The sequence below is a fragment of the Calonectris borealis genome, chromosome 1, assembly GCF_964195595.1.
Source record: "Calonectris borealis chromosome 1, bCalBor7.hap1.2, whole genome shotgun sequence".
NCBI lineage: Eukaryota > Metazoa > Chordata > Aves > Procellariiformes > Procellariidae > Calonectris > Calonectris borealis.
The window spans coordinates 15,827,574-15,854,194 of NC_134312.1; the positions used below are offsets into that span (position 1 = coordinate 15,827,574).

The following is a 26,621-nucleotide window of genomic DNA, read 5'->3' on the forward strand; positions in this document are numbered from 1 at the left end:
CCTCAGCAGCGCCCGGCACGGGCCTGGCTGGGCAACCCCAGCGCTGGCCGCTGGCCCCGCCGCGGTGGTGGCTGCTCAGCAGCAGCCTGCCGAGGGGCAGGCCGGCGTTCGGGCCCCTGGGCGATGAACGCCTCTTGAAGCGGCTTCCAGAGAGGTTTTGCTGCCTGTACGGACACCAGGACAGGACTGCATGCCTTGTGCTGGCGACTAAACCACGCTAAGGCTGCGGTGGTTTACCCTCACAGTGCATATATCCCCACGCCGGCTGATATGGCCGTACCGGGCCAGCGGGTCCCGGACCGCGGCAAGGCTGCCCGCTGCCTCCAGGCGGCAAGGCCGGGCACCGCGCTCCGCAGACCCGCAGAGCGCCCCGACCCAGCGCCGGCCCCTTCTCCGGGCCCCCGCTTCGCTCGGGGTAAGGGGCCCGGCCCCGGTGCCCGGCTCGGCGGCCCGCGGCGGGGGCCAGGCGCAGCGGCGGGGCCGGGGCCGGGCGCCCCGGGGCCGCGGCGGGGCCGGGCGGCGGCGGCCGAGCGGGGCGGGGAGGCCCCACAGCCGGTTCCCTCTTTGCCCGGCGTGTGATTGGCGGCAGCTCCGGAGCTGCCTACCGCCGGCCATGGAGCCTCCCCTCCGGCCCTCGGCCCGCTCCGCTTCCTGCTGAGGAAAACACCTGTCCGGAGCCGGGGCCGGGGCCGCGGCCGCGGCGCTGCGGTGAGTAGCTGCGTCCCGGGGGCCGGCGGGGGTCGCCGGCGGACCCTGCCCCAGGCTGGCCCTGCCCGGCCCTGCCCAAGGCCCGGGCTCGCAGGTGGCGGCGGGGGCGCAGGGCCGGGGCGGCGCGGCCCGGCTCCCCGCGGTGGCGGTGGGCAGACCCGCCCGGCGGGCGCGCCCGCCGCCGGGCTGGGCGCGACGAGGTTTGCCCTCATGCGGCGACGACTCCGCTGCTGCTCCCGCGGGCGCTGCGGGGCGGCGCGGCCCCGGCCGCCATCTCGGGGCCGCGGGCGGGCAGGGCGGGCGCGGCCTCCGGGCCCGGCCGGTGGGCCGGCTGAGGGAGGCAGCCCCGGCTCGTTCCCCGCCGCGTCGCGCCTCCCGGGCCTGGCGCAGGCGAAGCGCTTCGCCCAGAGCCCCCTTCCAGCAGGACATGTGTGACTGACCGGAGTCAGCACTGCAGTCTCCAAGGCAAGGGCTGAGCCCCCCGAAGGCTGCCCGGTCCCGGCTCCTCGCGTCCTTGGTCCCGGCTCACATCCTGGCCCAAACAAGAGTTACAAGTTTGATGCTAAACCTGCTGAGGAAACGATTAGTATCTTGAATAAAACAATGCATAGTGAAGTGTCCCACTAGACAGTGGTAGCAGTTCCCTCTGGTCTTAAGATCTATGAGTCAGCTCTGCTACAACACAGCTTTTAAACAACAAATAGCTGTATTTCCTCATCCAACAAATAATAACCTCTTGTGTCTGTCTGGTACATGTAGACCATAAACTCCCCACCAGGAATCGTATGGAATAATAGCTGCAGGCATTCGGGAGTTGGTTGTCGGTGTAGATTAGATCGCGCTGTTAACAATCAGTATTTGAAAACCGGGCACAAGCTGAAAGGGCAGGCAGTATCCAAATAGTGAGTGTGTCCCTGCAGGAGCCATAGCTGCGATCTCTGTGTTTTCGGACTCGTGAAGTGTTGGTCTGGAGGTAGATCACCTGTCACTTGTATAACTCCGGTTAACTAGAACTTTGCCAAAATTCTTATCTAAATTTTCAGAACCATCTAGAAGTTGCTGTTTGTTCCGCAAGCACCCCCAAGTAGATACCTCGTGTAGAAATCAAAATATGCAAAGGTCTGTAGTGAAGGCAGGGGGGTGCTGGAAATATTACAGCCATCATAGCAGTCTGATTGACTCAACAACCTCCTGACCGAGGTGTTGAGCTGTATCTGCTGATTAGTATACTTTTTGATGAAGAAGGTGACTATATTATCTGTGAAGTGTACTGCTAATGGGAACCTGCATTGATTTAATTCCCGTGAGAGCTAGTAGTTGCTAAAGGATTTGACAAAAGAACTGAGCAAAGTGGTTTTTGTTGTTGTGTTCATGCTTAACATGTTAGTGCAGTATCTTGCCTGCATAGTTCAGCACTGGATCATTGTAGGTGTAGGGAAGATACATTGTACTCCTATCCAGCAAATGCAAAGCCGTCTCCTGCTACAGGACAATGCTGGCAAGTAGATGTAGTGTGCTGGTTGGAAAACATTGGGTCATGTCATGGTAGTTTTGTTTGTGTTTTTTTTTTTTAGTTTATTTTTAAAGTTAACTTTATCTGAAACTGTGAATGTAAACTGATTATTATTATATTTGCATAAAGTGTGCACAAGGTAATTCTTACTTTGTTAGAGAGTGCCTGTTTTCGTGCAGGTTATGTTGTCTGGGAAGGAGTTCACACTAAAGTTAAAAGAATAATTTTAAAATAAGACTTTCACATGGTGGATTAAACCAGAAGCAGGAACTAACGTAGAATAAGCATGAAAATAACTGGTGAAGAATAAGTAACTGGTAAAACTGTAACACAGTCCTAACAAAGCAGTGAAGTTTGACAGATATCCTGAATTTTTTGTAGTAGAATATATGAAGGAATTCATGATAATATCATATTGTCTTTTTAAGGCACCTTTCAGCCAGTGTTTTCAAATCATTCAACAAGTTTACTCATGAATTTATCTCCTAATCCTGCTGTGAATTATGTTTCAGTCTCGGTTACCCTAAACTGCGCTGGCTCCATTCCCTTCCCTTCTCTTCCCTCCCCTGCCCTACCACTCCTGCAAGTGATGAGTCAGATCAAGGAACTGATCCAGCTGAAAATTAACCAAATTTTTTTGTTGTTCTTGTTATGATGAGTTTGCTGACCTGAGTGATGAGATAGGAACATGACTGGAGACAAATGCGATCCTGTTTGCTTGTCTTAGTTACCTTTTATAGGACCACCTCCTCCTGCTCCATTGCACCCCATCAGGATTCGTGGACCAGTGGTAGGACAGTTCTTCTAATACAGGGAAATGTGGGGTTGATGAGAGTCAGTAGAATTAAAAATAAAAAACAGTGATTTTTTTTTTTTTTTTGTGGTGGTGTTGCAGTAGGCATATAGAAGTGTCAATACTGTAAGTAATGCTTAGGCATGACAAAGTTTTTAGGAAGTTATTTTAAATTATTTTCCATTATAAATGTCAAAGTTGTCTGATGCATGTGCATGAGGAAATATGGTTTTGCCATGCCTACACATGGATTAGTAGAAAATAGATACAATTTGGTGTCACCCTAAGAATGGGGACACCTTTGCGTGTGTCATTGCAGAGACAGATTAGAGACAGACATTGCTCCAAGAACTGGCTTCTGAAGCTGATGAAAAGGGGTCAGAGCTGAACTGGAGATGGAGATTGGACTGGACTGGACTGGACTAGGCATGACAGGTCACAGCCCAAATGAATGTGGGAGAAGAGACAGTCTTGTATGGGCAGTTACACAAGCGTCATGCATTTTGCATTGTATCTGCAGTTTGTGGGGGAGTATCTGAATCTTTCACAATACTGCTCTACCTGTCTTTTTAAGTGGATGAGAGTGTCAAACATTTACATTCGTTGAGCAGTGTACAGGGTAGTTCTCTGCTGCGTGAGGTAGAGATGCTGCCTTTGATTGTCTTGATGGTCTTGATCAATGGAGTAGTGCTAGAATAGCTTGGCAGGAGGTGGAATATTTGTGTGTATATGTGTTTGAAAAATTAATCTTTTAAGTGCATAGCACATGGTGGCAAAATGAGGGCATTTTAAAACAGCATGCTTTCTTAGGTCTGGCAAAACCCAATGAAACCGAAATGAGTCCAGGTTTACTTAATAGGGTCAGCACAACGACTTTTAGAACAAGGGATATTTGCAAAAAATCTTTGTAGCCTGTTCGCATGAAAAAACCCTTACTGCTAGTTGCTTATGTTTAAATGAAGAAAAATACGCAACTATATTACATGTTTTAGAAATTATACTTCAAAAGACAGACTCTGCAAAAGTGTTGCAAAGTCAAGCTCTCCAAAGTCAGAGAATTTCAAAACATAGGTTTTGCAAAACACATTTTCCCCCTCAGCATTGCTCCTTTTCTTTTCCTACACCTCCAGCTCCTTTTCCTTTTTATGTGAAACCGGCCACTTCCTTCTCCTCCGTCATCCTGGACACTGCTGTTGAGGTTACAGGTGCTCAAGTTTTCCAGCAACAGAGTGCTTTTTTCAGACGAGAAGAGGACCAGAGAGGAAAGCGATGTGTAGTGCTGAGATGCCACAGAGACTGTGGCTGATGAATGCTGGCAGGCTGCACGTGCGCAGAGGATGAGTGTTGGAGGTGTCGTGGCCAAGATGGGTAGATTTCATGGCCGCGCAAAATGTTCAGGGCAACTTCACCACTTCCTTGAGAAGTTTCAAGTACTGGCTCTAAAAGGTAGAGGGAGCTAGGACAGAGTGTGTTTTCCCCAAACTCACTTCTGAGAAAAATAACCTCTAAAAAGAAATCAATCTTAGCTGCCAAGCAAAATGATGCTCTGAGAAAGGAGAGCTATGTCTACAGTGGAGGGTATTTTCTTTCTTTAACCTTGGCAAAGTGTTAATTTCAGAGGTTGTGAGTGGCACATTGGAGGCAGGTAAGAGACTATCAGATTTTTTTGCCAATACAGAGGGAGCTTTTTTTTTTTTTCCTTTTCAATAAGAAAGGTGTCTTATGAGATAGGAAGTGTCATATGTTAAAAAAAAAAAACCACACCACCACTTCACTGTTGCTAAAAGACCTTTCAGTTGTTTAATATTTTTTTCTCCTTCTCAGGAGTCATCATTTTTGTAGGATATGTACTGCTGTAGGATGTGTACTGCCTATTGCTCTTCAAAACGGTCAGTATTTCACTGGAAAAGTCATAAGGAAAAAGGATACGATTAGAGGTTTTTCTGTCTTTTCTTTCTGATTGGTTCACGTTTTCCCAAATCTTTTCCTGTGGGGATTTTTTCTAGTAAAGGAACAGCTCTTCAGGTTGTAGTTAACTACAAGAATTAGGGTTGAAAGTCCATGGTTTAAATTCTTCCTGAATCTTAAGTCATCATTTCTAGTGGATTTCACTGTGTGTCTGTAATCATAAATGGATGAGTTAGAACTACTAGGAGGAAGATTGCCCAGCAGTTCTATGGCTGAGGTTACCAAGCAAGATCCTTGGCAGATACCATCTCCATGTGATACTGTATGGAGACTGGCTTAAAAAACTAATGAGTTTAAGCTGGGAGTCCTCAAAGGGCTATCACCATGAAAATAAAAATGTGGAAACATTGCAGATGTAGTTGTCTTTTATCTAGTATTTTTATTTAACTCTCTTACAAAGTAGTTAGACTCTCCAAAATATATTGTTTTTAAAATGTTTTATTTGGATTCATTAGATTTATTGCCTGGATTATTCTTAGCTTTTTTGAAAAGGCTTTAAGCATGTCTTCTATGCATGTGTGTTAAAATTAAATTGGTGTACTGTTAGTGTATTTTTACTGTTGTAACAGGAAAAGCATTCTGACTTTTTTTTAAATGAGCAATCATATGTATAATCAACTTGGTTAAAACTTCCTTCCTGGTAAGTGCAGCACTTCCTTTGCATCTGGATACGAGGGCGAGTAAGAAAAGCAGAACAGCTTAAACAAAGAAATTTTTTGTGTGAATGATCTTCCTTTAAAAAAATAGGAACTTCAGAAATTAAACAAATGAATCGTCTTCAGCAATTCAGCCTTTATTTTATAAGCAGGTAATATTTCCTTGTGCTTTGTCAATTATAGAGCTGGTGTGTCCACAGTTGATGCTTTCCGGAACTTGAAAAAAGAATTTTAGCATGCTGTGGTGTTTCAGTTTAACCTTTTATAATTTTATCTTCTTGCTTTGTTATCTGCTAAGACATCGTTACATTGGTTTTAGGTTTTCCAGCAGTTAGAGAAAGATTTTGTGTGTAAGAAGTGTTGTCTGGAAAAGAAGTTCAGTATGTTGCTGTAACTTAGCTTGTGCGAGTGCACTTGTATAACAGCGTTGCCTTCCTCTTGCAAGCTCTCGGTGAATAATTTTCACTAATATTGTTCAATGGAGGTTAACTGTGAGCAACAATATTTTTTGTTTCCTGAAAGCTGATAAGGTAGGCTACTCATGTTTGAAGTTGTTTTACAGGTGTTTTAGGTGTGATTTGATGTATAGGGTAATAAATCAGCATCAACTTGGGCGTTTTTTCTTCTGTAACAAACTAATAATTTATACTGGAAGTGTTTACTTTTAAAATGGATGGATGTTATCAGTCTGGTGAATTGATTTATTTAAAAGAAGCACATCTGAGGATACTAGGCGTGAATTTAGATGCATGTTAAATATCTGTCTTCAGAAGTAGTCCCTGACTTTTGAATCCTAAGGGCTTTTTTTATTCCTCATCACTAAAAAGAGAGGCAGAGGAAAATGGGAATAGGCTTACCTCTCTCCAGTCCACAAATAAATTGCTTGTTTTGTTACTTTCTGTCATTCCTGGAGCTTGGTGGATCACGTTCTGCTCATACACAGTAGCGTGTCTTTTGATTTCTATGAAAATCACTTAATATCAGCAGTATCAAAACAGATGAGGCAGCAGAAGAATCAGTGCTTGATCAAACAGAAGCAAGAACAAATCAATATGGAGGAAATATATAGTCAGACCACTTATCCTCAGTGAAATCTGGGAATGCTGTTTAAAAGCTCTGTTTTAATTATTTAATCATTGGAGAGTTGGGTTTTTTTTTTATATTTGGTATTGAATTGAATAGATTACGTCTGAGGTGGTTTATGTAAATCAAGTATTTATCACCAGAAATTAAGAGCAAGGGGAAATGTAAAAAGCATATACATAGCAGGATTCTGACTGGCCTGTGATTTTAATTAAGAAGAGTTAAAAAATAAGAGTAAAGAAAAATGTAAATGAGAAAGTAATCAAGTATTTGTATGTTTTGCTAGATTTCTTCTGGCATGGAGTTGGGGGATTATGAACAGCCCGTTATTATGAGAGAGGAAAACAAACGAAGGAGAAGAAGAATGAAACCTCATTGTACATCGAGTAATTTGTCGTCAATGGAACTGATATCCATTGAGTTCATTTTACCTACAAGCAATAAACATACTAAAGTACCGGAAATGATGTTACTCGAAATAGCTGGCAACTGTACGGTTGAGCAAATGAAAGCACAGATTTGGATGCGTGCAATAGAGATGAGTCAAACCACAGACTTCTACCATGCATTCACCCCAGATCAATTTATTCTGCAGTATCAGAAGAAAGGGCAATGGTATGAAATTTATGATAAACATCAAGTATTACAGACATTGGACTGCATACTGTACTGGAAAGTGTTACAGAAAAAGGTAGGCAAGATCTATGTTGTCCAGAAACAAAAACCATCAGAAGAAGTTCAGGAATTTCAGCAGCAACTTAACGATTTAATTGGTTATGATGTCACTGATGTAAGCAACGTGCATGATGATGAACTAGAATTTACCCGTCGCAGATTAGTCACTCCACGAATGATAGAGGTAGCCTGTAGAGATCCTAAATTGTATGCAATGCACCCCTGGACTACATCTAAGCCCCTCCCAGAATATTTATTTAAAAAGATCACTAATAATAACATTTTCATAATCATACATAGAGGAACAACTAGCCAAAAAATTAAAGTGTCAATAGATGACACTCCAGATATGATTCTCCACAGCTTTTTCACAAAAATGGCAAAGAAAAAGTCTTTGATGGACATTCCTGAAGATCATAGTGAACTGGATTTTGTTCTCAGGATTTGTGGCAGAGATGAGTACATTACTGGAGAGACACCAATCAAAGATTTTCACTGGATAAGACAGTGCCTTAAGAATGGGGAAGAAATCCACCTTGTCTTAGACAATCCCCCTGACCCGAATGAGGATGAGGTTCAGAAGGAAGAGTGGCCCTTGGTGGATGACTGTACAGGAGTTACAGGGTATCATGAACAATTGACAATAGATGGAAAAGATCATGAGAGAGTCTTCACTATCTCTTTGTGGGATTGTAATAGGAAATTTAGGGTGAAAATAATTGGCATTGATATCCCAGTTTTACCAAGAAATACTGATCTTACTGTGTTTGTGGAGGCTAACATTCAACACGGGCAGCAGCTCCTTTCACAGAGGAGGACTTCATCGAAGCCTTTTACTGAAGAAGTTCTGTGGAATATTTGGTTGGAGTTTGATATCAAAATCAAAGATTTGCCTAAAGGAGCACTCTTGAATCTTCAGATATACTGCGGCAAAGCACAGGGACTGTCCACAAAGACGAACCTTCAGTCACATGAATCCCCCAACTCTGATTCAAAATGCAAAACTCAGCTTCTCTATTATGTAAATCTTTTGTTGATAGATCACCGTTTCTTGCTACGAAGTGGGGAGTATGTGCTCCACATGTGGAAAATTCCAGGCAAGGGGGAAGAACAAGGAAGTATCAATGCAGACAAACTCACATCAGCAACTAACCCGGATAAAGAAAACTCAATGGCGATCTCTATTGTGCTGGACAAATATTGTCACCCAATTGCCTTGCCCAAGCACAGGATAACATCAGACCCCCAAGGGGATAGGACACGAGCTGAAATGCCCAATCAGCTTCGCAAGCAACTTGAAGAGATCATAGCAACTGACCCACTTAATCCACTTTCTCCTGAGGACAAAGAACTATTGTGGCACTTCAGATATGAAAGCATAAAGCACCCCAAGGCGTATCCTAAGCTGCTTAGCTCTGTGAAATGGGGACAACAAGAAATAGTGGCCAAAACATACCAGTTGCTAGCTAAAAAGGAGGTTTGGGATCAAAGCACTTTAGATGTTGGACTCACAATGCAACTTCTGGACTGTAACTTTTCGGATGAAAATGTCCGAGCAATGGCAGTTCAAAAACTGGAAAGTTTAGAAGATGATGATGTTCTTCATTATCTTTTACAGCTTGTGCAGGTAAGGTGTATTTGCATTCTTGCACTCTGCCTTCTGGGAATATTTGCATTACCACATCATCATTCCCATCTCAGTAGGTCTAGTTAGTAATCCCTGGTTTTGAAGTCTTCAGTGTTTAGTCAAAGCAGTGGTAGTAACCAAATTAAGCCAAAAAACACTTTCTACATTTTGCCTTTTGCCTATGTTGTTATTTTTGTGTTACTATTGCCTTGTGTCTTACAATTTGCATCTTGCGTTTACAGTAGTATGTTTTTCTGGAAATTGTCAACACTAGCACAGCTATGATGGGAGCAAATCCTAACTGTGCTGTCTCTAATCCTGTTCGTATCAGGTCTGAATCACACAGCATTGAAGAATTGTTGACCGGCTTTACCAATAGTTTAGAAAGAGTGTAGACAGAAAGAAAGTAAAGGCAGATGTTGACACAGGCAAGACCTGAAGAAAAATCTGGATTGGGTTTTAGGTCAAGAATAACAGTGTAATTACATAGTACGTTGCAATGACTTCAATCTGGTACTGTTAAGAGGACCAAATTTATCTAGAAGCTTCCAAAAAATTTTAAAAAGTAAATAAAGGGTTGCTAGGACTCCGTAATAAGATTAATTCATTCTGGGAAGTTGGGTGAAAAATTGTGTTTTTAATGGCAATGAATCACCACGCTATCGACTTGAAGTGCTTTGTGTGTGGATCTGCCAGGAAGTTTTATATCAGTTATACAAGAAAATTGGTTTGGTTTTTTGCAACACTGTGCCGGAGCTGGGCAGCCTGTCAGCGGCAAAGTCACGTCTGATGGCTGATGAAAGGTGTAACCCTGTGGTTCTTCCTGGTAAACGCATCCCCTGAAGCAAGGCGTCTCTGCAGGCTTCCCACACCCGACAGGGCTCTGGTTGGTGTGGAAAGGCTGTCGCCCCGCAGAGCGGCAGGTTCTTTTTTCACAGAATCAGAGGACGAAATTGGCATTCAAAAAAAAAAAAAAAAAAGAAAAAAGGAACTGCTGCAGCCAGGGAAGCTGTGGGATGGGGCTTTTAATTTCTGTGGGTTCAGAGAGAGCCCAGGTTCCCAGAGAAATTAAGTTAGTATTTCAGATTTTTCTGCGCATCACTAGTGCTTTAAACAAGGCTTTTTTAGCCTTGTCTTTGCTTGTCTGAAGATTAGGCTCCCCAGGCAGAATTTATGCACTTCTGCATTAACCAAAGGAGTCGCTACGGTTACCTCATTGGGCCTCCCACGTAGCTGCTGCTATATATATGCTTGGCTTTTGCTGTCTACTTGTGGCTCAGCAATTTTACTCGCTTTTGTATCCAAATTAGGGGTTTGGGATGGTGAATGGTTGAGATCAAAGTGCCTGAGAGAATGGGGAAAATACTGGGTTTTTTCCATTTGTTTTTGTAATTATTTGTTTTCAGGAAGTAAAAATCTGGAGAGTTTTAAAAAGAATAAATCTCTCTAACAGTAAATTAAATTACTGTAGCATAAAATCATAGTAGCTTGACTTTACTGTGTTGTTTTTAGTAAGAGATGTAGTAAGAAATTAAAAGATTGCCATCCCTAAAAAGGAAAAAAATACTAGATCCCAACTTTTACCTCTCTGCTGCTTCCTTGTCTTTCCTTCCTTGGCTAACAACAGAGCATCGGCCGTCAGCATCCTGCAGCAAAGTATTGGTACCACAGTGTATTTGAAAATCTACATTTTTCAGAGAATGGATGTCAGCCATTCCTCTGCTCTAAGAGACACATCCGAGATGTCTCTTCAGCAAATGGTCATCACTTTTCACATGCATGCCTTCATGAAAGCTTTATGGCTTATTTCATTCTGCACAGGATATTCCCATTTTACCTCCCAGTAGTGTTAGAAATCAAACAAACATTTTGTTTCCCCCCAGGTTTATCCCAAATAGAGCAGTGATGCCATAAATAAACCTATTGAGCTTCCTATAAAGGTCTGTTGTTCTCTGCGCAGTTGATAAAACATGGATAGGATAGTTGAAATACAACAAAATCCATTGTAAAACAAACACCAACGACTGTACTGCTTGTATATGGCAGTGAGTAAAGCTCTTCTTCTGCAGAATTGACAAGGCAAAGGTACGTGCAGGGACCTGATGAAGTGCCAGACGTTTTTTAATGGCTAGCTTTTATTGTTGCTATTCAAATGTTGACATTTGACTCTGTGAAGAAAAAAGAAAAATGGTATTGACTTTTAAAAATAATTGTTTCTAAAACATAAGCATAATAAGGATGCTCGTAATACATTTTTCTAATATTCTTTTATGTTAAAATGTATTTGCAATCTTCATATAAGGAGGTTTTGTGTTGAAGCAATTGCCGGTTGTTTGGCTGTATTTCATTCTTAAATTGTTTTTCAGGGACATGCACTGAGAACATTCAGCAAAGTATATACCAGAATGAGGTTTTTAATGGGCTTTCTTGGAACTGTAAGCAAATCCATTTGAATTTATGTAATAATTATTGCTTTTAGGTGCCTTATTGCAGTGAAAATTAATTTTTATTAAAAACCCCTCATACCTCATAATCCCATACACAAAGTAAAAGGATCTATATATTTTAAAATCAGTTTATGTTTGTGAGTTCTCATTATCTTTCCTAAATAAGATGGTGTTGCTTGGGGAAATAGAACAGTATTGCAGAGACGGTCAAGGCAGTTCTTGCAGAATTATGATACTGTAGAAGGGCAAGTCTGGTGCTTGGCTTTCTTATCTGTCTCTTAGCCAGCAGCTGGAAAGAACAAGTCTTCGTAGCATTTTTATAAGTTCGTTCATTCTGAAAGGTTGAGTGAAAAAGCTCGATTTTTTTTTTTTCTTTTTTTTTTCTGTTCAATAAACCCACAGGTCAATTTACATTTCAGAAATAGTGTTGATATTTTAATAATAAAAAATAAAACTGTGTGCTGCAGTACTTTTAAGAGTTTATCAAACCCTGTGATTTGTTTGATGAATTAGTAGACCTCTGCTGATGGCTTGGTTGCTTCTTTGCAAGCTGCAGACTGCAGTGATCTTGAAAGAGCCTTTATATTCTGTTGAATAACTATTGCTAGAGGTTTGCATACTTTGTTGCTTCTGAAAGCTGAGCGTACTACATGCACCCGGCTCTCTGCACATCCCTTTGTTTTCCCTTAATCTCCCTACGTGCCGCTTCCTGGCGCTGTGTTTCCAGAACCTGAAGCCATTCACCAACCCCCTCAGTCCACAACAGGGATTTTGTGACTCTATTCCAGAGATTGTATGCTTCTTATTTCTTTTTTCTTGCCATGGGATATACATGCATATCTTTTTTGCCCCATTAATCTTAATACAAACCTCCTATAAAATTGAGTCCCTCAAGCAATGGGAAAGAACCTGCTGGAAAAAACACGTGAAGTGCACAGCCCAGTACCAGGAAGTGTGATAGTTTTCTGGTAGACTAATTCACTTGGTTATTGGGGTGGGGGGGAGAATAACAGCAGAAAAATTCCAATCCTGACACTTCAAAAAAGTTGCTGACTTTTTGTTTCCACCCTTTTTTGGCAGTAGCTTGGAAATATCTGTGGGCTTGGGTGGAGGGGAGCGGCTGTTGGAAGAGAAAAAATACGTCTGTGCTCACAGAGTCATTAAAAAAAAAAGCTCTGGTGAAGTCTTCATTAACATAGGATGTGCATCAGAGCCTTTATTCTATTTTGTGGTTCATTTAGGGGCTAAAGGCCAGAATGCTTGAAATTAGGTGCTCCGAAAAGCTGCCCCTGTATCCCGTGCTTGCTGGGGAACCCAGCAGAGAACACTGGTGCCCCAGTCCCAAAGTGGTGGATGTTGTCAAAAAACAGTGCTTTATTATTGAAAGTTTCCATTAAAGAATGATTTCGAATGGATCATTTCATTTAGCAATAATCTTTTCAAGCCACCTCTGTGTCAGTCAGACTGCAGGCTGTTTTCTGATCTTGCTGGTTTTTGCTACGGCCTGAGAATGATGTTGCGTTGTTCACATGCCTTCATGAGCTCAGATCGGTCTCGCTGGTTAGCTACTCCCTGCGTTGCTTTCTTTGTTGCATTTATAACACACCTGAAAAGAACCTGTTGCAAATAAGAAGTGCTTCTTGAATCAAACACAGAGAAGCCTTGCTTTGTTTTTTTTCAACTTTGTTTCCTCAAATGACCTGTTTTGTTATATATTTTCTCCTCTTGCAGCAATGCGCTCTCTAGATGTGATTGGTAAAGTGCAACGGGATCCTAAGTATGTTAATAACATGTCTTCTATGTTTGTATTCCTCAGGCTGTGAAATTTGAGCCATATCATGACAGTGCATTAGCCAGATTTCTGCTAAAACGGGGTTTGAGAGTAAGTATTTCAAAATACAGCCAACTTATGCTAAAGTTACTGGCATTATTAAAACCCTTTGTCAATAAATGCATGCTGATTGTAGTATTTTTTTTCACCTCTAGAACAAAAGAATTGGTCACTTCTTATTTTGGTTCTTAAGAAGCGAGATTGCCCAGTCCATGCATTACCAACAGAGGTTTGCGGTCATCCTAGAAGCCTATCTTAGGGGCTGTGGAAAAGCAATGCTACACGATTTCATGAAGCAGGTTCAAGTAATTGAATTGCTGCATAAAGTCACAATGGAGATAAAATCAGTTTCTGCAGAAAAGTATGATGTCACTTCTCAAGGTATTTGCTAATTTCTTCGTTTGTAATAATACTGTTTTTTCTCTTTGAGTGTGAAAATCTAGGCAGCAAATTGTACTGTTTATTTTGAAAATTCATGGATAAATTACTGTCAAAAGGCATCATTATTACTTCTTTTAAAATGCCAGTGTAGGTTGATAGTGATTGAACCAATAATACATTTGTTTGCTTGTTCCACCCCAAAAGAGGAAGAATATAAATTTTATAGACACTCAGTACATTCCCGTGCTTTGGCTTATCTTCTTGAACCTCACGCCATGCAACTGGGAAGCAGCTAAGTTCTTGTACATAACCCTTAGCTGAATGCCAGCACTGAAGAAAGAAACAACCCAGAACACAAATATTAACTGGAAATAAAGAGGAAAAAGTGACACTTGCCAAGAAACACAGCCTTACCCTAAGCAGTCACTAAAAGACTCCTGGCAGGAAGGCCAGGGAGGAGTCCAGTACAGCCTCTGCTAGGCGATGAAAGTAGCTGGTGGATCAGCAGTGAATATACAGAGCACATCTTTGGGGCTTTGTGATGTGCTGAATAGGGGTCCTGTGAGACACAGATGCGGTCTTCTTATTTCTAGTCTCTGTAAGCACTGCTTTGGAAGCCACAGTAGGTTTATGCAATGCCTGTTTACCTCTGGGTTTTGCGTGCCCTTTTTTTTTCCCCCCAACTTCCTTAAAAGCTTGTTTGTCATCATTCCTGTTAGTTGCTTGGTGTTGGGAGTAAGTGCAAGAAGATATATGACAATATCTAAATTCTAAAAGCTGTAGAGAGACCAGCTCTTCCTGCGTGTTCAGCCTGGTATCTTCCAGGCCAGGAAGCTCTTGGTTCGGAAAGCCATTCCACTCTGGTTATGCAGAAGTGGCTGTGTTTCAAAAGAAATTTGAAGGAAATATGCATTTATTCTTCAATATATAATGTAACATCAGTTATCTTACCACATAGTGTGATTTAGGGGACTTACTGAACCCCCGTATAAAATATTCTTTCTAAACAACTTTCTAAAATTTATCTTAAAATGCTCTATAATCTAAATATATTTGGTCAGAATCCCATGTTTTGGAAAGAAACTTTACAGCCTGCAGATATACGTGTCTGCCATAATATCTTTGAAGGATATGTGGGCAAAGAAGAAAAGTTTCAAGAGAAAGCAATCACATTAACACCCACCAGGTTTTGAAGTTAAAGAATCTTTGTAATGTACAGCAGAACGGTGAAAAATGACTTATGTAATTGACATTTTCACTGATTAAGGCTTCCTGCAACTGTGGAATGTCCTACTAATGCTATATCTAATTTAATTTATTCTTGGATTATTGAGGATATGATTTTTCCTACAGGCACCCTCTACTTACATTTTTAAAGATTTATATCCTAAAATTTCTTCTTTAGTTTATTGCTTCTTTTTTGCCCCATCATTTCTAATGTTCATAGTTGTTTATACTTTCAGTCTGAATGTTTTGGACTGTTTCATTTCATTCTGTCATGCAGCCTCATCTAATTCTTGTATATATTTTTCTTCCTCCAGTATTTGTGGATTTTTTTAAAGAATAAATTCCTTCCTGTTAGGACCGTACTAGTCCAGTAGCAATCATGCTGTCAAACTGTTTCTTTAACTTTTCATGTAATCTCTTTGCTTATATTTGAACATAGCGAGTAATAATAAATAAATACATTCTTAAGATCATAATATTACAGCTTGCACAGAATTATCTGCTTTCATCACCGCTCTATTAGATGATTTGTCTCCCAAGAATGTGTCTATGCAGCTGTTTCTTCTCTTAAAATGCATAGCACTTTGTTCTTAAGCCAGATCAACTTGAAATTGTTTTAGCAAGCACCTTCACTTAGTTTTAAAATCAGCTAATTCCTAATCTTTACTAGCTTCAATTGGTTGGCATGCAATTTTCAAATTACATTACATTACAATGAGGAGACTTACTGAAATCAAGCTAGATATGTCTAGGAAATCAATAGTTACATTTTAGAAAGCTGTTTCATGACCCAAGTTACTACAGCCTAGGGGGTTTTGGGGTTTGTTTTGGTTTGGTGTGGTTTTTTTGAAAGGTGTCTAATTATAAAGTCCACTTACTAGCTTCTGTATCTTGCTGTCAGATTTATTTTTTTTTTACCAGAGGAGATACACATTGGTCACCTGGCACTGCTAGGTAGTTCTTTTCTAAAAGCCTTTAGAATAAGTGCAACATTTGTGTTCTGTAAGTTCTCAGGTAATTCTTTTGGCTTGACTTTCTTAATTTGATAGCAACTTTTGAAATGTCTTCATTTTCTGGACATGAGCCGGCAATGTGCGCTCGCAGCCCAGAAAGCCAACAATATCCTGGGCTGCATCAAAAGAAGCGTGGCCAGCAGGTCGAGGGAGGTGATCCTGCCCCTCTACTCTGCTCTGGTGAGACCCCACCTGCAGTCCTGCGTCCAGCTCTGGAGCCCCCAGCACCAGAAAGACATGGACCTGTTGGAGCGGCTCCAGAGGAGGGCCACAAAAATGATCAGGGGGGTGGAACGCCTCTCCTATGAGGAAAGGCTGAGAGAGTTGGGGTTGTTCAGCCTGGAGAAGAGAAGGCTTCGGGGAGACCTTATTGCAGCCTTTCAGTACTGAAAGGGAGCTTATAAAAAAGGTGGGGACAGACTTTTTAGCAGGGCCTGTTGCGATAGGGCAAGGGGTAATGGTTTTAACCTAAAGAAGGGTAGATTCCGACTATATATAAGGAAGAATTTTTTTACGATGAGGGTGATGAAACACTGGAACAGGTTGCCCAGAGAGATGGTAGATGCCCCATCCCTGGAAACATTCAAGGTCAGGTTGGACGGGGCTCTGAGCAACCTGATCTAGCTGAAGATGTCCCTGTCCACGGCAGGGGGTTGGACTAGATGACCTTTAAAGGTCCCTTCCAACCCAAACCATTCTACAATTGTATGATTTGATGATTTTGTATATTAAGTGTTCAGGTCCATATCTAGCTTTCTCATTTTGTGCTGTGTAGCTGCAGTTTCTTTTATAACAGTGTTCAGGTCTGTGTCCTAATGAAGGGTAATACCCAGTGTATTGCTTACGCTGCTAACACCTGCTAGCTGAGATGAACACAGTGCGTCATATGTAGTATAATGCATACTGTTCTAAGCTGAAGGTTCAGAAGCTTGAGGTTTTATGAATGAAAAGATTCAGTTTATATATGAACATTAAAATTCTTGTTCGTATAAATATACAGCAAATTTTCTTCTTACTGGAATGTGAGATTAACAAGGCTGCACTCTGAAACCAGTTTTAGGAGGGTAGGAAAGTCAGTATCTCTATAGTTGGAGTCCTTATGATTACAGTATAATTGACTCCAAGAATTCAAAAGCCATGCGTCTGTCTGCAAGAGCAATGAGGTAGGTCAAAATAATACTGGAAATGCGAGGTACTTTTAAATGCCTCCTCCTTCTGAGCCTTTGGGGTAGATAGTTCAACATTTTCTTGGCAGTTATAAGGGCAAAATATTTTTTCGTGTGTTGTGCTGTGTTTTGTTTTGTTTTGTTTTTTAAATGAGAGGAGACATTTTAATGTAATCTCCTGAGTCTTCAGAAGAACACCAAGCACTGTGCAGTGCTTTTAACACTGTGTAGAGGGCATATGACTTGTGAGGTGCTTGAAGGCTTTATCTTTACATATCTGAAACAGCCCTGACCATTAGTAGTGCAAGTTAAAAGAGTCTTTCTCCATTCCTCAAATCAGGAGATCCTTGAGGAAAGCAATTTTAAAAGTAGCTAAATGGAGAAGGTTTTTAGCTAAATCATGATGCTTAACAAGTTTGATTACCCGTAACTTTTTTGCCTTCCAACTTTTGATTTCATTGTGTTTTCTTACTTGCAATTGCAGTTATTGCACAGCTGAGACAAAAGCTTGAAAAACTACAGAGCAGCAAACTTCCAGAAAGTTTTAGAGTTCCATATGATCCTGGGCTAAGAGCAGGAGCCCTAGTGGTAAGTATATTCTGAGTTTCTATAAATGCTTTTTTGAAAAAAATCTCCTATTTGCAAGTATGTGTCGTTTGGTAAAGATTTTTGCTAATATGTCTGAAGGTCTTATTTCACTGTGAATATGATGACATTTCATGGACTCCAAAGCTATTAGCATTTTTCTAAATGTAATGACATGCCACCATGCACTAAAAAAATGCAACAACCCATAAAATCCTAATCATTAAATGACAATTATGATTTTTCCATTAGTTTAATCCAGGATTTAACTAGGTAACTGACTTTTTTTTACATTAGATACCTGTATAAAACTCTCCTATCTGACTTCAGGGGCTTTGGGATATTCAGTTTCTGTTCCTCCAGTTACTTTCTCTGTCTTACCCTGATTCACATCTGCCATTAAAGTTTAGGTCCAGACCTTTATCTTAGCAACAAAAATGTCTACCTTACCTATTTCTGATTTTTCAATATCTCTATGTTGCTTTTGTTGCTTTTATTAAAAAATACATTAAGATTTTGATAGAAATACATTAAGAAACACTTAGGTTTTCTGTGTTGCTGCCTCCAGTTTTGTGGTGAGATTGCAGTGGCTTATGTCGACTCAGAGTTAAAAACAAGATTAGTAAATCAGCAGATGTGTAGTGAAAGGGAATTGGCTCATGCATCTGCTATGCAATGTGAGGTTTGGGTAAAGAAGCGCAATGAAGATCCTTGGATTCACTGGATGTGCAGCAAGGAGCCTACAAGAAAAGAATCCCATGTTTTTTCTCTTAGCTAAGGACAGACAAACCATCCAACCTAAGGAATTGCCAAATAGTAGGATACTCATTTGGGTAACTGATATTAGTTGTCCAGATCTGGCCATGTTTCTGTTAAATAAACCTGTGCCTCGATAGACAGGCTATAAGCTAGTCTATTGTCAAGCTGAGAGGGTTAAACACCTCCCAGTTGGGCATAACTGAGGTACTGTCACTACAGAAGTAAATTCAAACATTGTTTACTCAAAAATACAGAATTTGTGGCTTCTTAAATATTATTTTCTTGATTGTATTTCTCTCTCTTTAGTCTTTTGTGTACAAAAATCACCAACTGTATGACAAAAAGTGGATTTCAAAATAAAATAAAAGATCTTTCTGGATTTTCTAGTTTTCCTCCACTTAGGAAATACGCAGCCCTACCAGGACCTTCCTAGATGAAGGAAGCAGTAACTTCACAAGGGAAGGTAGTTATGTCCAAAAATAGATGGGTTAGAGCCTTTTTTTTCCCCCCCAAACTGTATGAACAAAAATATTTGATATAACAACCTGTATTGGTAAGCTTTCATTTCATCTTCATTCTAGCAAGTGCTACTTGTCCATAATCTTCAAACCCTGAAATTTGACTAGCCCTTTTTAAAAGTAAGGGTGGTAAAAACTCTTTTGTTTTAAACTACAAGCTCAGAACCTCAATCTATGAAACATGAATATTCCAAAATACTCTTCTCTGATGTCATCGATTCTGTCAGCTCTCAAACACTAATGTACAATTGCTTTTATTATTTTAGATGGCTTTATTGTACATAGTAATGTTCAACAATGAACCAGGAATTCCGGAATAGAAAGTATTACATACTGCGGTTGTATTAGACATAATTAGTTGAGAAAACATTTGAAATAATGCAATTTCAGTAGTTTCACTGCTGAATTTCTCAAGATTAAAAATGTAATAAAACTAAAGAGGGAATTTATTTTCTTATTTTATGAATGATTATGTTAAATTAGTTTCACAAATGCCATTTTCCCCATGAATTTGAATGATTTGCTAAGGGAGTTGAATCAAGAATTTGGAATAACTGAAGCTGCTAAAAGTCACAAGGGTGGATGATGTGGTAAATTGCTTTGGACAATGATTAGGTTCTGGTTTTGCAAAGCACCTGTCAGAGTGCTGTCGTGAGGGTCCATTATTTGCCAGTTTTGTCAGAAACTCTTTTTCCTGGTTTCTGTCTGAAGCAGATTTACAAGCTAAATCCAGTTTCAGAGAGTCAAGGCATGCTTTTTCCTTTATCATGGACAGTGTTAAAAGTTGTGCAGGTTCAGTGAGGCCTTATGTGGCAATTGAATACCATTCCTTACGTGTGCTTTCAATGTGGTTCTTGTGGTATAATTGATTGGAAGTTGGTAAACTACTCTGTAGCTGGTGTGTGAAAAGGTTGGTTGCGTTGGTGTTGGAGTACAATGGCTAGCAATAAATGTGTCTTTCACAGATAGAAAAATGTAAAGTAATGGCATCTAAGAAGAAGCCCCTCTGGCTTGAGTTTAAATGTGCAGATCCGACAGCTCTATCAAACGAAACCATAGGCATAATCTTCAAACATGGAGATGACCTCCGTCAGGACATGCTTATTTTACAGGTATGATAGCTAAAATGTATAAAATGAATAACATGAATATTTTAAAATATTTTAAAATTGTTTTACTTTTCAGAAGTGTGTATACCTTATCTTTACTGTCCATATGAAATACGAGGTTGTCTTTTGTTTTTTAAACTGTGTATGGCAAGGCTGACATCAAAACTGGGTCTTCTTTCTTGTACTACAGTTTTTTATGTTACTGTGTTGTGGGTTAACCCCGGTGGCATGGGGAAAGAGGAAAGGAAGAGTAAAAGCAAGAAAACTTATGGGTTGAGATAAAAATTGTTTAATAAGCAAAGGAGAAGTGGAAGAAGAGAGAAAGAAAACAAAACAAGTGATGCAAAGGCAGTCACTCACCACATCCCATAGGCAGACCAATGCCCAGCCAGTTCCTGCGCAAAAGATGGTTAACCTACCTAACCCCTTCCTCTTTTGTTTTTTATTGCTGAGCATGACATTATTCAGCATGGAATATTTCTTTGGTTGGTTTGGGTCATCTGCCTGGTTGTGTCCCCTCCCAACCTCTTGTGCACCAGTGATCTATTCACAGTGGGGCAGAGTGAGAAACAGAGGCAGCCTTGATGCTCTGCCAACACTGTTCAGCAGTAGCTGGAACATCAGTGTGTTACCAGCATTGCTTTGGTCACCAGCCTAAACCACAGCACCATACGAGCTGCTCTGAAGAAAATTAACTTCATCCCAGCCAGACCCAGTACATACTGTTACCCTGTTTTCTCCTGCCATGTGCCATACATACTTCACATTTTGGTGTTCTAGAGAAGGAATCTTGCTTAGTGCAAGATGGCCTGTTTTTCTGATGAAGCATTTTTATCATTTATTTATGCAATGGGCGAAGTTACAAATGAAAAAAAAATCAGTAGGTAGCATTGCTCTAGTAATATTTCAGTGATTGTTCTGAAAAGCTGGTTTTTTAGCACTTTTGGGGATATTTATGTGAAAAAATGGACATACTTGCAAATGTATTCAATCTCAGCTCATGTAGAAATCATACAATATATGTATTAATACTTTATAAAACAGTAGAGATTGCCTGGGCACAGGACAGGTGAGGAAATATAAACCCTGGTTCTGTAACTGATAATCTTGAATGGCTGCACACTTTCTGTATTTATCTCTTAATCTTAAAATAGTGTTGTGGTTGAACCCCAGCCAGCAACTAAGGCCCACACCGCCGCTCGCTCACTCCCCCCCGGTGGGATGGGGGAGAGAATCAGAAGTGTAAAAGTGAGAAAACTCGTGGGTTGCGATAAAGACAGTTTAATAGGGAAAGCAAAAGCTGCGCACGCGAGCGAAGCAAAACAAGGAATTCATTCACCATTTCCCATCGGCAGGCAGGTGTTCAGCCATCGCCAGGACAGCAGGGCTCCATCATGCGTAGCGGTTACTTGGGAAGACAAACGCCATCGCCCCGAATGTCCCCCCCTTCCTTCTTCTTCCCCCAGCTTTATATGCTGAGCATGACGTCATATGGTGTGGGATATCCCTTTGGTCAGTTGGGGTCAGCTGTCCCAGCTGCGTCCCCTCCCAGCTTCTTGTGCACCCCCAGCCTGCTCGCTGGTGGGGTGGGGTGAGAGGGAGAAGAGGCCTTGACTCTGTGCAAGCACTGCTCCGCAGTGACGAAAACATCCCTGTGTTATCAACACTGGTTTCAGCACAAATCCAAAACATAGCCCCATACTAGCTACTGTGAAGAAAATTAACTCTATCCCAGCCAAAAGCCGCACAAATAGACAAGTAAGTTTAGCCCCATCTCAGAAGTCTGAGTAGTCTTATTTGTGTGAGTAATAAGTAATGTCCAAATAATTTGAAATAACTTAGTGTATACATTTGTTTTTACTAGATTCTTCGAATTATGGAATCCATTTGGGAAGCAGAATCCTTGGACCTCTGTTTGTTACCGTATGGTTGTATTTCTACGGGGAACAAAATAGGTATGTGATCCCACTTACTGTGATTAGAAATTCAAAATACCATAGTTACAGAAGTTGCATATAGGAGAAGTATTCTAGTATGCACTGTGGTCCTGAGATAAATAGCAGTTTATTACACTTCCTGTGAGCAGCCTTCAGTTGCGTCTTAGCAATGGTTTCTGCCCTTCTGATGGGTATTCTTCAACTGCTGCGCTAGCTTAACTGAGTGTGATTCCTGCACAAGTCCTGCTGTTTGGGTCCTCCTGCAAGTTTCTCTTTAATAACAATATTTGGTATGAAAAAGCAGTGAAAGTGAGTGACTTTAAAATAGAAAAAAGAGTTAAAATAGCAAAACACTTATGTTTTTTTTTCCTGACCTGAAGCTTCATACCCTATATTACGTAGAAGCAACAGCATTACTCAGCATTCTCAGTGGGCATTAGTTCCTGCAGCACAGATGATCTATTTTCTAGAATTCATGGTGGGAGAAATCAAGCAGTTGCTTACAAAGCTTCTGGAGAACTGTGTGATGGTGTGTAGAGCAAGCTGATCGGCTCTGGAAGAGTCCCAATTACATCCAGAAATGCCAAACTGATTTATAATTTATACATCCTGATGGCTCCAAACTGACTCTTTGTGGTTGGATTTGCATATATTATGTACCCTAGCACATCCACATTGCACAGTTTCCTAGTATCCAGATAATACAGAATTGACTGTAGAGTCAGTTTTGCTGAGCAGTTCTCGAACGATTGGCTGGAGGAAAGCCTCCTTAGTGTAGAAAAATTGGCCGTACCCAAATGAAACTATTGTGCTGAAAAAAATACTTTGGCTGGTATAAACAGTGCGTCAGTGAGACAGATTAGCAAGTACAGCTCTGCCATTTACTTAAAGCTTGAACATGTGTAAAATTAGCAAGTTTGTTAATTCCTGTCATCAGTGTAGCTGGCAGTATGATAGTAACTGCATGGATTGATAAAATAATGATAATATAAATATTGCTATGTGTCTCCCATGGTCTCCAGCTTTTTAGTTCTTTTCTTTTTCAGTAATATATTTTGCTTTATGGATCGAAGGATAATGAACTGAGTCCCAGTAAAATTAAGAACTCTTTTTAATATATATCTGTAATGTACTTCCTCTCTAAAATCCATTGGCACATAAAATTTTTATCATCCTTTCTTTTGACTTCAAGATATCTCAGCAATGCAGAAAACCCAAACTCACTGATAAAATACTTGGTAGTGTGACACAAAAGAGTTTCCTTTCTCCTAAAATAAGTGTTTTAAAATTAAATAAATTGTATTGATAGAATTCTAATAATAAAGGAAATGGAACATTATATATCAAAATACTAACTAACTGTAAATATAAGGAGGGCTGGGTTTTCTCCTCTCCTTCAGGTATATTATAACAAACCTAATTTTTTAGAGAGATTTTTAGGATTTAATTTAATTTTGTTTAAAAACATCTTAAGACAATGTCATGTATTGAAATAATGGAGGAAGGTGGAGGAATTCTGCCAGTGATCCTAGCATTCTTATATTCAAGTTACAGACTTCAATATTCTTTCCTGAATTCTTAATTGACTCCCCATTCTTTTATCTGAAGGAAATAATTGTTCATTTTCCTATACGCATGGGGGAGATGTAAGAATTTAGCATCCTTTCAGCACCACGGTAGGGGCGTGGTTAATCACATAGAGATTCCTGTTCAGTTTGCTGAGAATACCTGCAGCCTAAATTAGTAATACCCAATGTGGGACGCTTTGATGTAGAGTTTATGCTTGTTTGGAACAAAACCAAAGAGTAATGGCATGCGAATGTTTTTTCACAATATTTATATGTGGTCTTCTTCCAAACATCTTCTTCCCTCCCTCTTAATATTTCCATGGAACTTGGGGCAGTTTCTGTGTATCGACACAAGGACAGTACCCCCTTCTACACCGAGCGCAGGGAAACAGCCAGGTGTCTTACATCTGGGGCTGGCATCCCCTCCTGTGTAGAGCTTTCTCAGTTTGTTGAAGACATCTGCATTCAATGCAGTTTGCAATTTTGGAAACATCCATCCTCTCCACTGCAGCTGCCACATAGACCTCTGTGAGAGGAACCTTCTCTTCTGTGTATCACTGGTAAAAGATCATACCCTATTCTCTCTCCCTTTGACATGGCCATATGTTCCTGGCTCTGCGAGGCAATTATCACTACTTACTATGCTGCATCTCTGCCAAATTTAAGAAGTTCAAGCTGGCACTTAATGTAAGAGTCACCTGCTCTATTACTGCAGATCCCCAGAAACACACAGCATGCTGCGCTTCCTCCCAGTTGAATACAGCCCAGCTGAGATGCTCTATCCCAGTTACTGAAGCCTTCTCTAGGACTAACCATACCTACAAGAGGCATGTGTGTATTTAGAAGGATTTGCCAGTAAAGCTATACTATTCCAGCAGATAACATTTTTTACCATGATACCTTTAAAGTATTTACTTGGGCAGAATAAACATTCTGTGTAGGTTTTATACCACTCTTTTGGCAGTGCAGTGGAGAATGATCAGTAAAGGGTTTTCATTAGCAGCTGCTTTAAAATTGGGGACTTTTCACACTGCTAATCAACATAGCTATGCTGGGAGAAGTTCTAAATGCAACGGGAAGCAGAAGATGCCTCCTGCAATAGCTCTGCTCCCCTGGAATCAAGGAGCTGTTGGCCAGTAGAGGGAGATTTGAGAGCACAGGCAGGGGAAGCCTTTTCAACAGCTGGAATGGGGTCTGGAGCTCACTCCCAGGAGGAAAACAACAGCTTGACAAGCACAGAATGCAGAGCTTTTTAATTTGGTGGTATTGGTGGTGGGTTTTGGAGGTCATATTTCCACAACATTTTTATTACAAACAAATCCAGGCCACTGTCAAGACAGAAGAAATACCTCCAGGGGTATTCAGCCATGAATTCAGCCATGTGTGGAAGGCAGGGGCAGGAAGAGATTACTTCATGGTTACTCTGTTACTGAAAAATTTGCACAAAATTCAGTAATTGCAAAAGGGTAGGACCGTTTCAGAGAGAGAGTCAAGCTGAAACTGAATCAGAAACTGCTTTGAATCACTTTGGGGTGAAAGGGATATCTTTGTTTGCTTGTTTATCTTTGAGCTGGAGCTGAAGCCAGGCTTTTGCCTAGAAGACACTGTTGAACTTGAAACAGAGGAAGAAAATATATAGTATTGCCAGTTACCAAATAAATTCAACTAAAATCTGACCTTCCCCCATACAGGCATGCCCAGTACGAGGGCAGACTGCATTTGCTAGTCTTGGCTACAGTGCAGAGTTGTGTTGCAGCCTATGTTTCTGCTTTTCTCTCTAGCTTCCCCTTCATTGCACGCGACGTTAGTATGAACAGTACAAGTCCTTGTTTTTGTACCATATTGCTGTGATGTGCTGATTTGCCTTTGCGAGGATCTGTTCAGTTTAGGGACTGACCTCTGGACCCCAACAGCCAGTGCTTTCCACCAGCAATCTCACTGCTATACCTGACTGTGTACTGGTATTTCTGAACCTTGTGCATAGGCACACTTAAGCTTAAATTGTATTTACTGCAGGAGGGCCAGCTTTGTTCTGCCACAGCTCTGGCAACACTTGCATCCTTAGGCTGCTGCAATGCTGCAGCTTCTCTTCAGCTTCTCAAATTTGTGAAGTTGGAGAGAAGCTGGTGGGAATGTGAATGGCACCTGGGCTTCTGAAGGGGATCAGGGCAGGAGGTAGTTCCTCTCCTTGGGAAAAGCCTTATGCAGAGTGTCCCCACTCATCATGTGATTCTTTCCATTTTAAAAGGTTTTACATTCTCATGGAGGATTTTAGGATGCCAGGCTAGTTACGAGCTCTGGCTGGTTTCAGCTGGGAATGAACAAGAACCACTGTTGCTTGTAAAATAAATTTCTGCTCACAACCCATGAAGTTCTGCAGTTGATTTAAAAAGCACAGTTTTAAATTCAGTTTTGCATATTTTTAATATGCTTTGATATAAATTTAATATTTATAACTTCTTCCTTGTTTTCTCTAGGAATGATCGAAATTGTGAAAGATGCTACAACAATTGCCAAAATTCAGCAGAGTACAGTTGGCAACACTGGTGCATTTAAGGATGAAATACTAAACCAGTGGCTCAAGGAAAGATGCATGATTGAAGAGAAGGTGAGTTATTTGAATTTTTAAGTAGGATTTTCAAATGCACCCTACTAATTTAGAATCATAGAATCATAGAATTGTTAAGGTTGGAAAAGACCTTTAAGATCATCAAGTCCAACCGTTAACCTAGCACTGCCAAGTCCACCACTAAACCATGTCCCTATGCGCCACATCTACACGTCTTTTAAATACCTCCAGGGATGGTGACTCAACCACTTCCCTGGGCAGCCTGTTCCAATGCTTAACAACCCTTTCAGTGAAGAAATTTGTTCTAATAGCCAATCTAAACCTCCCCTGGCACAACTTGAGGACATTTCCTCTCGTCCTATTGCTTGTTACTTGGGAGAAGAGACCAACACCCACCTCGCTACAACCTCCCTTCAGGTAGTTGTAGAGCGCGATGAGGTCTCCCCTCAGCCTCCTCTTCTCCAGGCTAAACAACCCCAGTTCCCTCA

At 41.0% G+C, this 26,621-nt stretch overlaps 1 protein-coding gene across 6 annotated transcripts in view; it reads left to right on the forward strand.

Annotated features, from left to right (window-relative positions):
- The first annotated feature begins 529 nt into the window (after positions 1-529).
- The window catches only part of PIK3CG (phosphatidylinositol-4,5-bisphosphate 3-kinase catalytic subunit gamma), a 37,461-nt gene continuing 11,369 nt past the window's right edge, over positions 530-26,621 (forward strand). For 3 of the 6 annotated variants that reach the window (XM_075145283.1, XM_075145321.1, XM_075145328.1), the window contains exons 1-9: positions 530-708; positions 7,008-9,023; positions 11,390-11,458; positions 13,287-13,352; positions 13,457-13,682; positions 17,573-17,676; positions 19,916-20,062; positions 21,924-22,014; positions 26,042-26,172. In XM_075145283.1, the coding sequence (XP_075001384.1) occupies positions 7,020-9,023; positions 11,390-11,458; positions 13,287-13,352; positions 13,457-13,682; positions 17,573-17,676; positions 19,916-20,062; positions 21,924-22,014; positions 26,042-26,172 (2,838 nt within the window). In that variant the 5' untranslated portion in view covers positions 530-708; positions 7,008-7,019. Of the gene's footprint in view, positions 709-1,125; positions 3,012-4,882; positions 4,904-7,007; positions 9,024-11,389; positions 11,459-13,286; positions 13,353-13,456; positions 13,683-17,572; positions 17,677-19,915; positions 20,063-21,923; positions 22,015-26,041; positions 26,173-26,621 lie in introns of those variants that run through there. The other 3 variants (XM_075145292.1, XM_075145303.1, XM_075145311.1) reach the window with 3 other exon arrangements.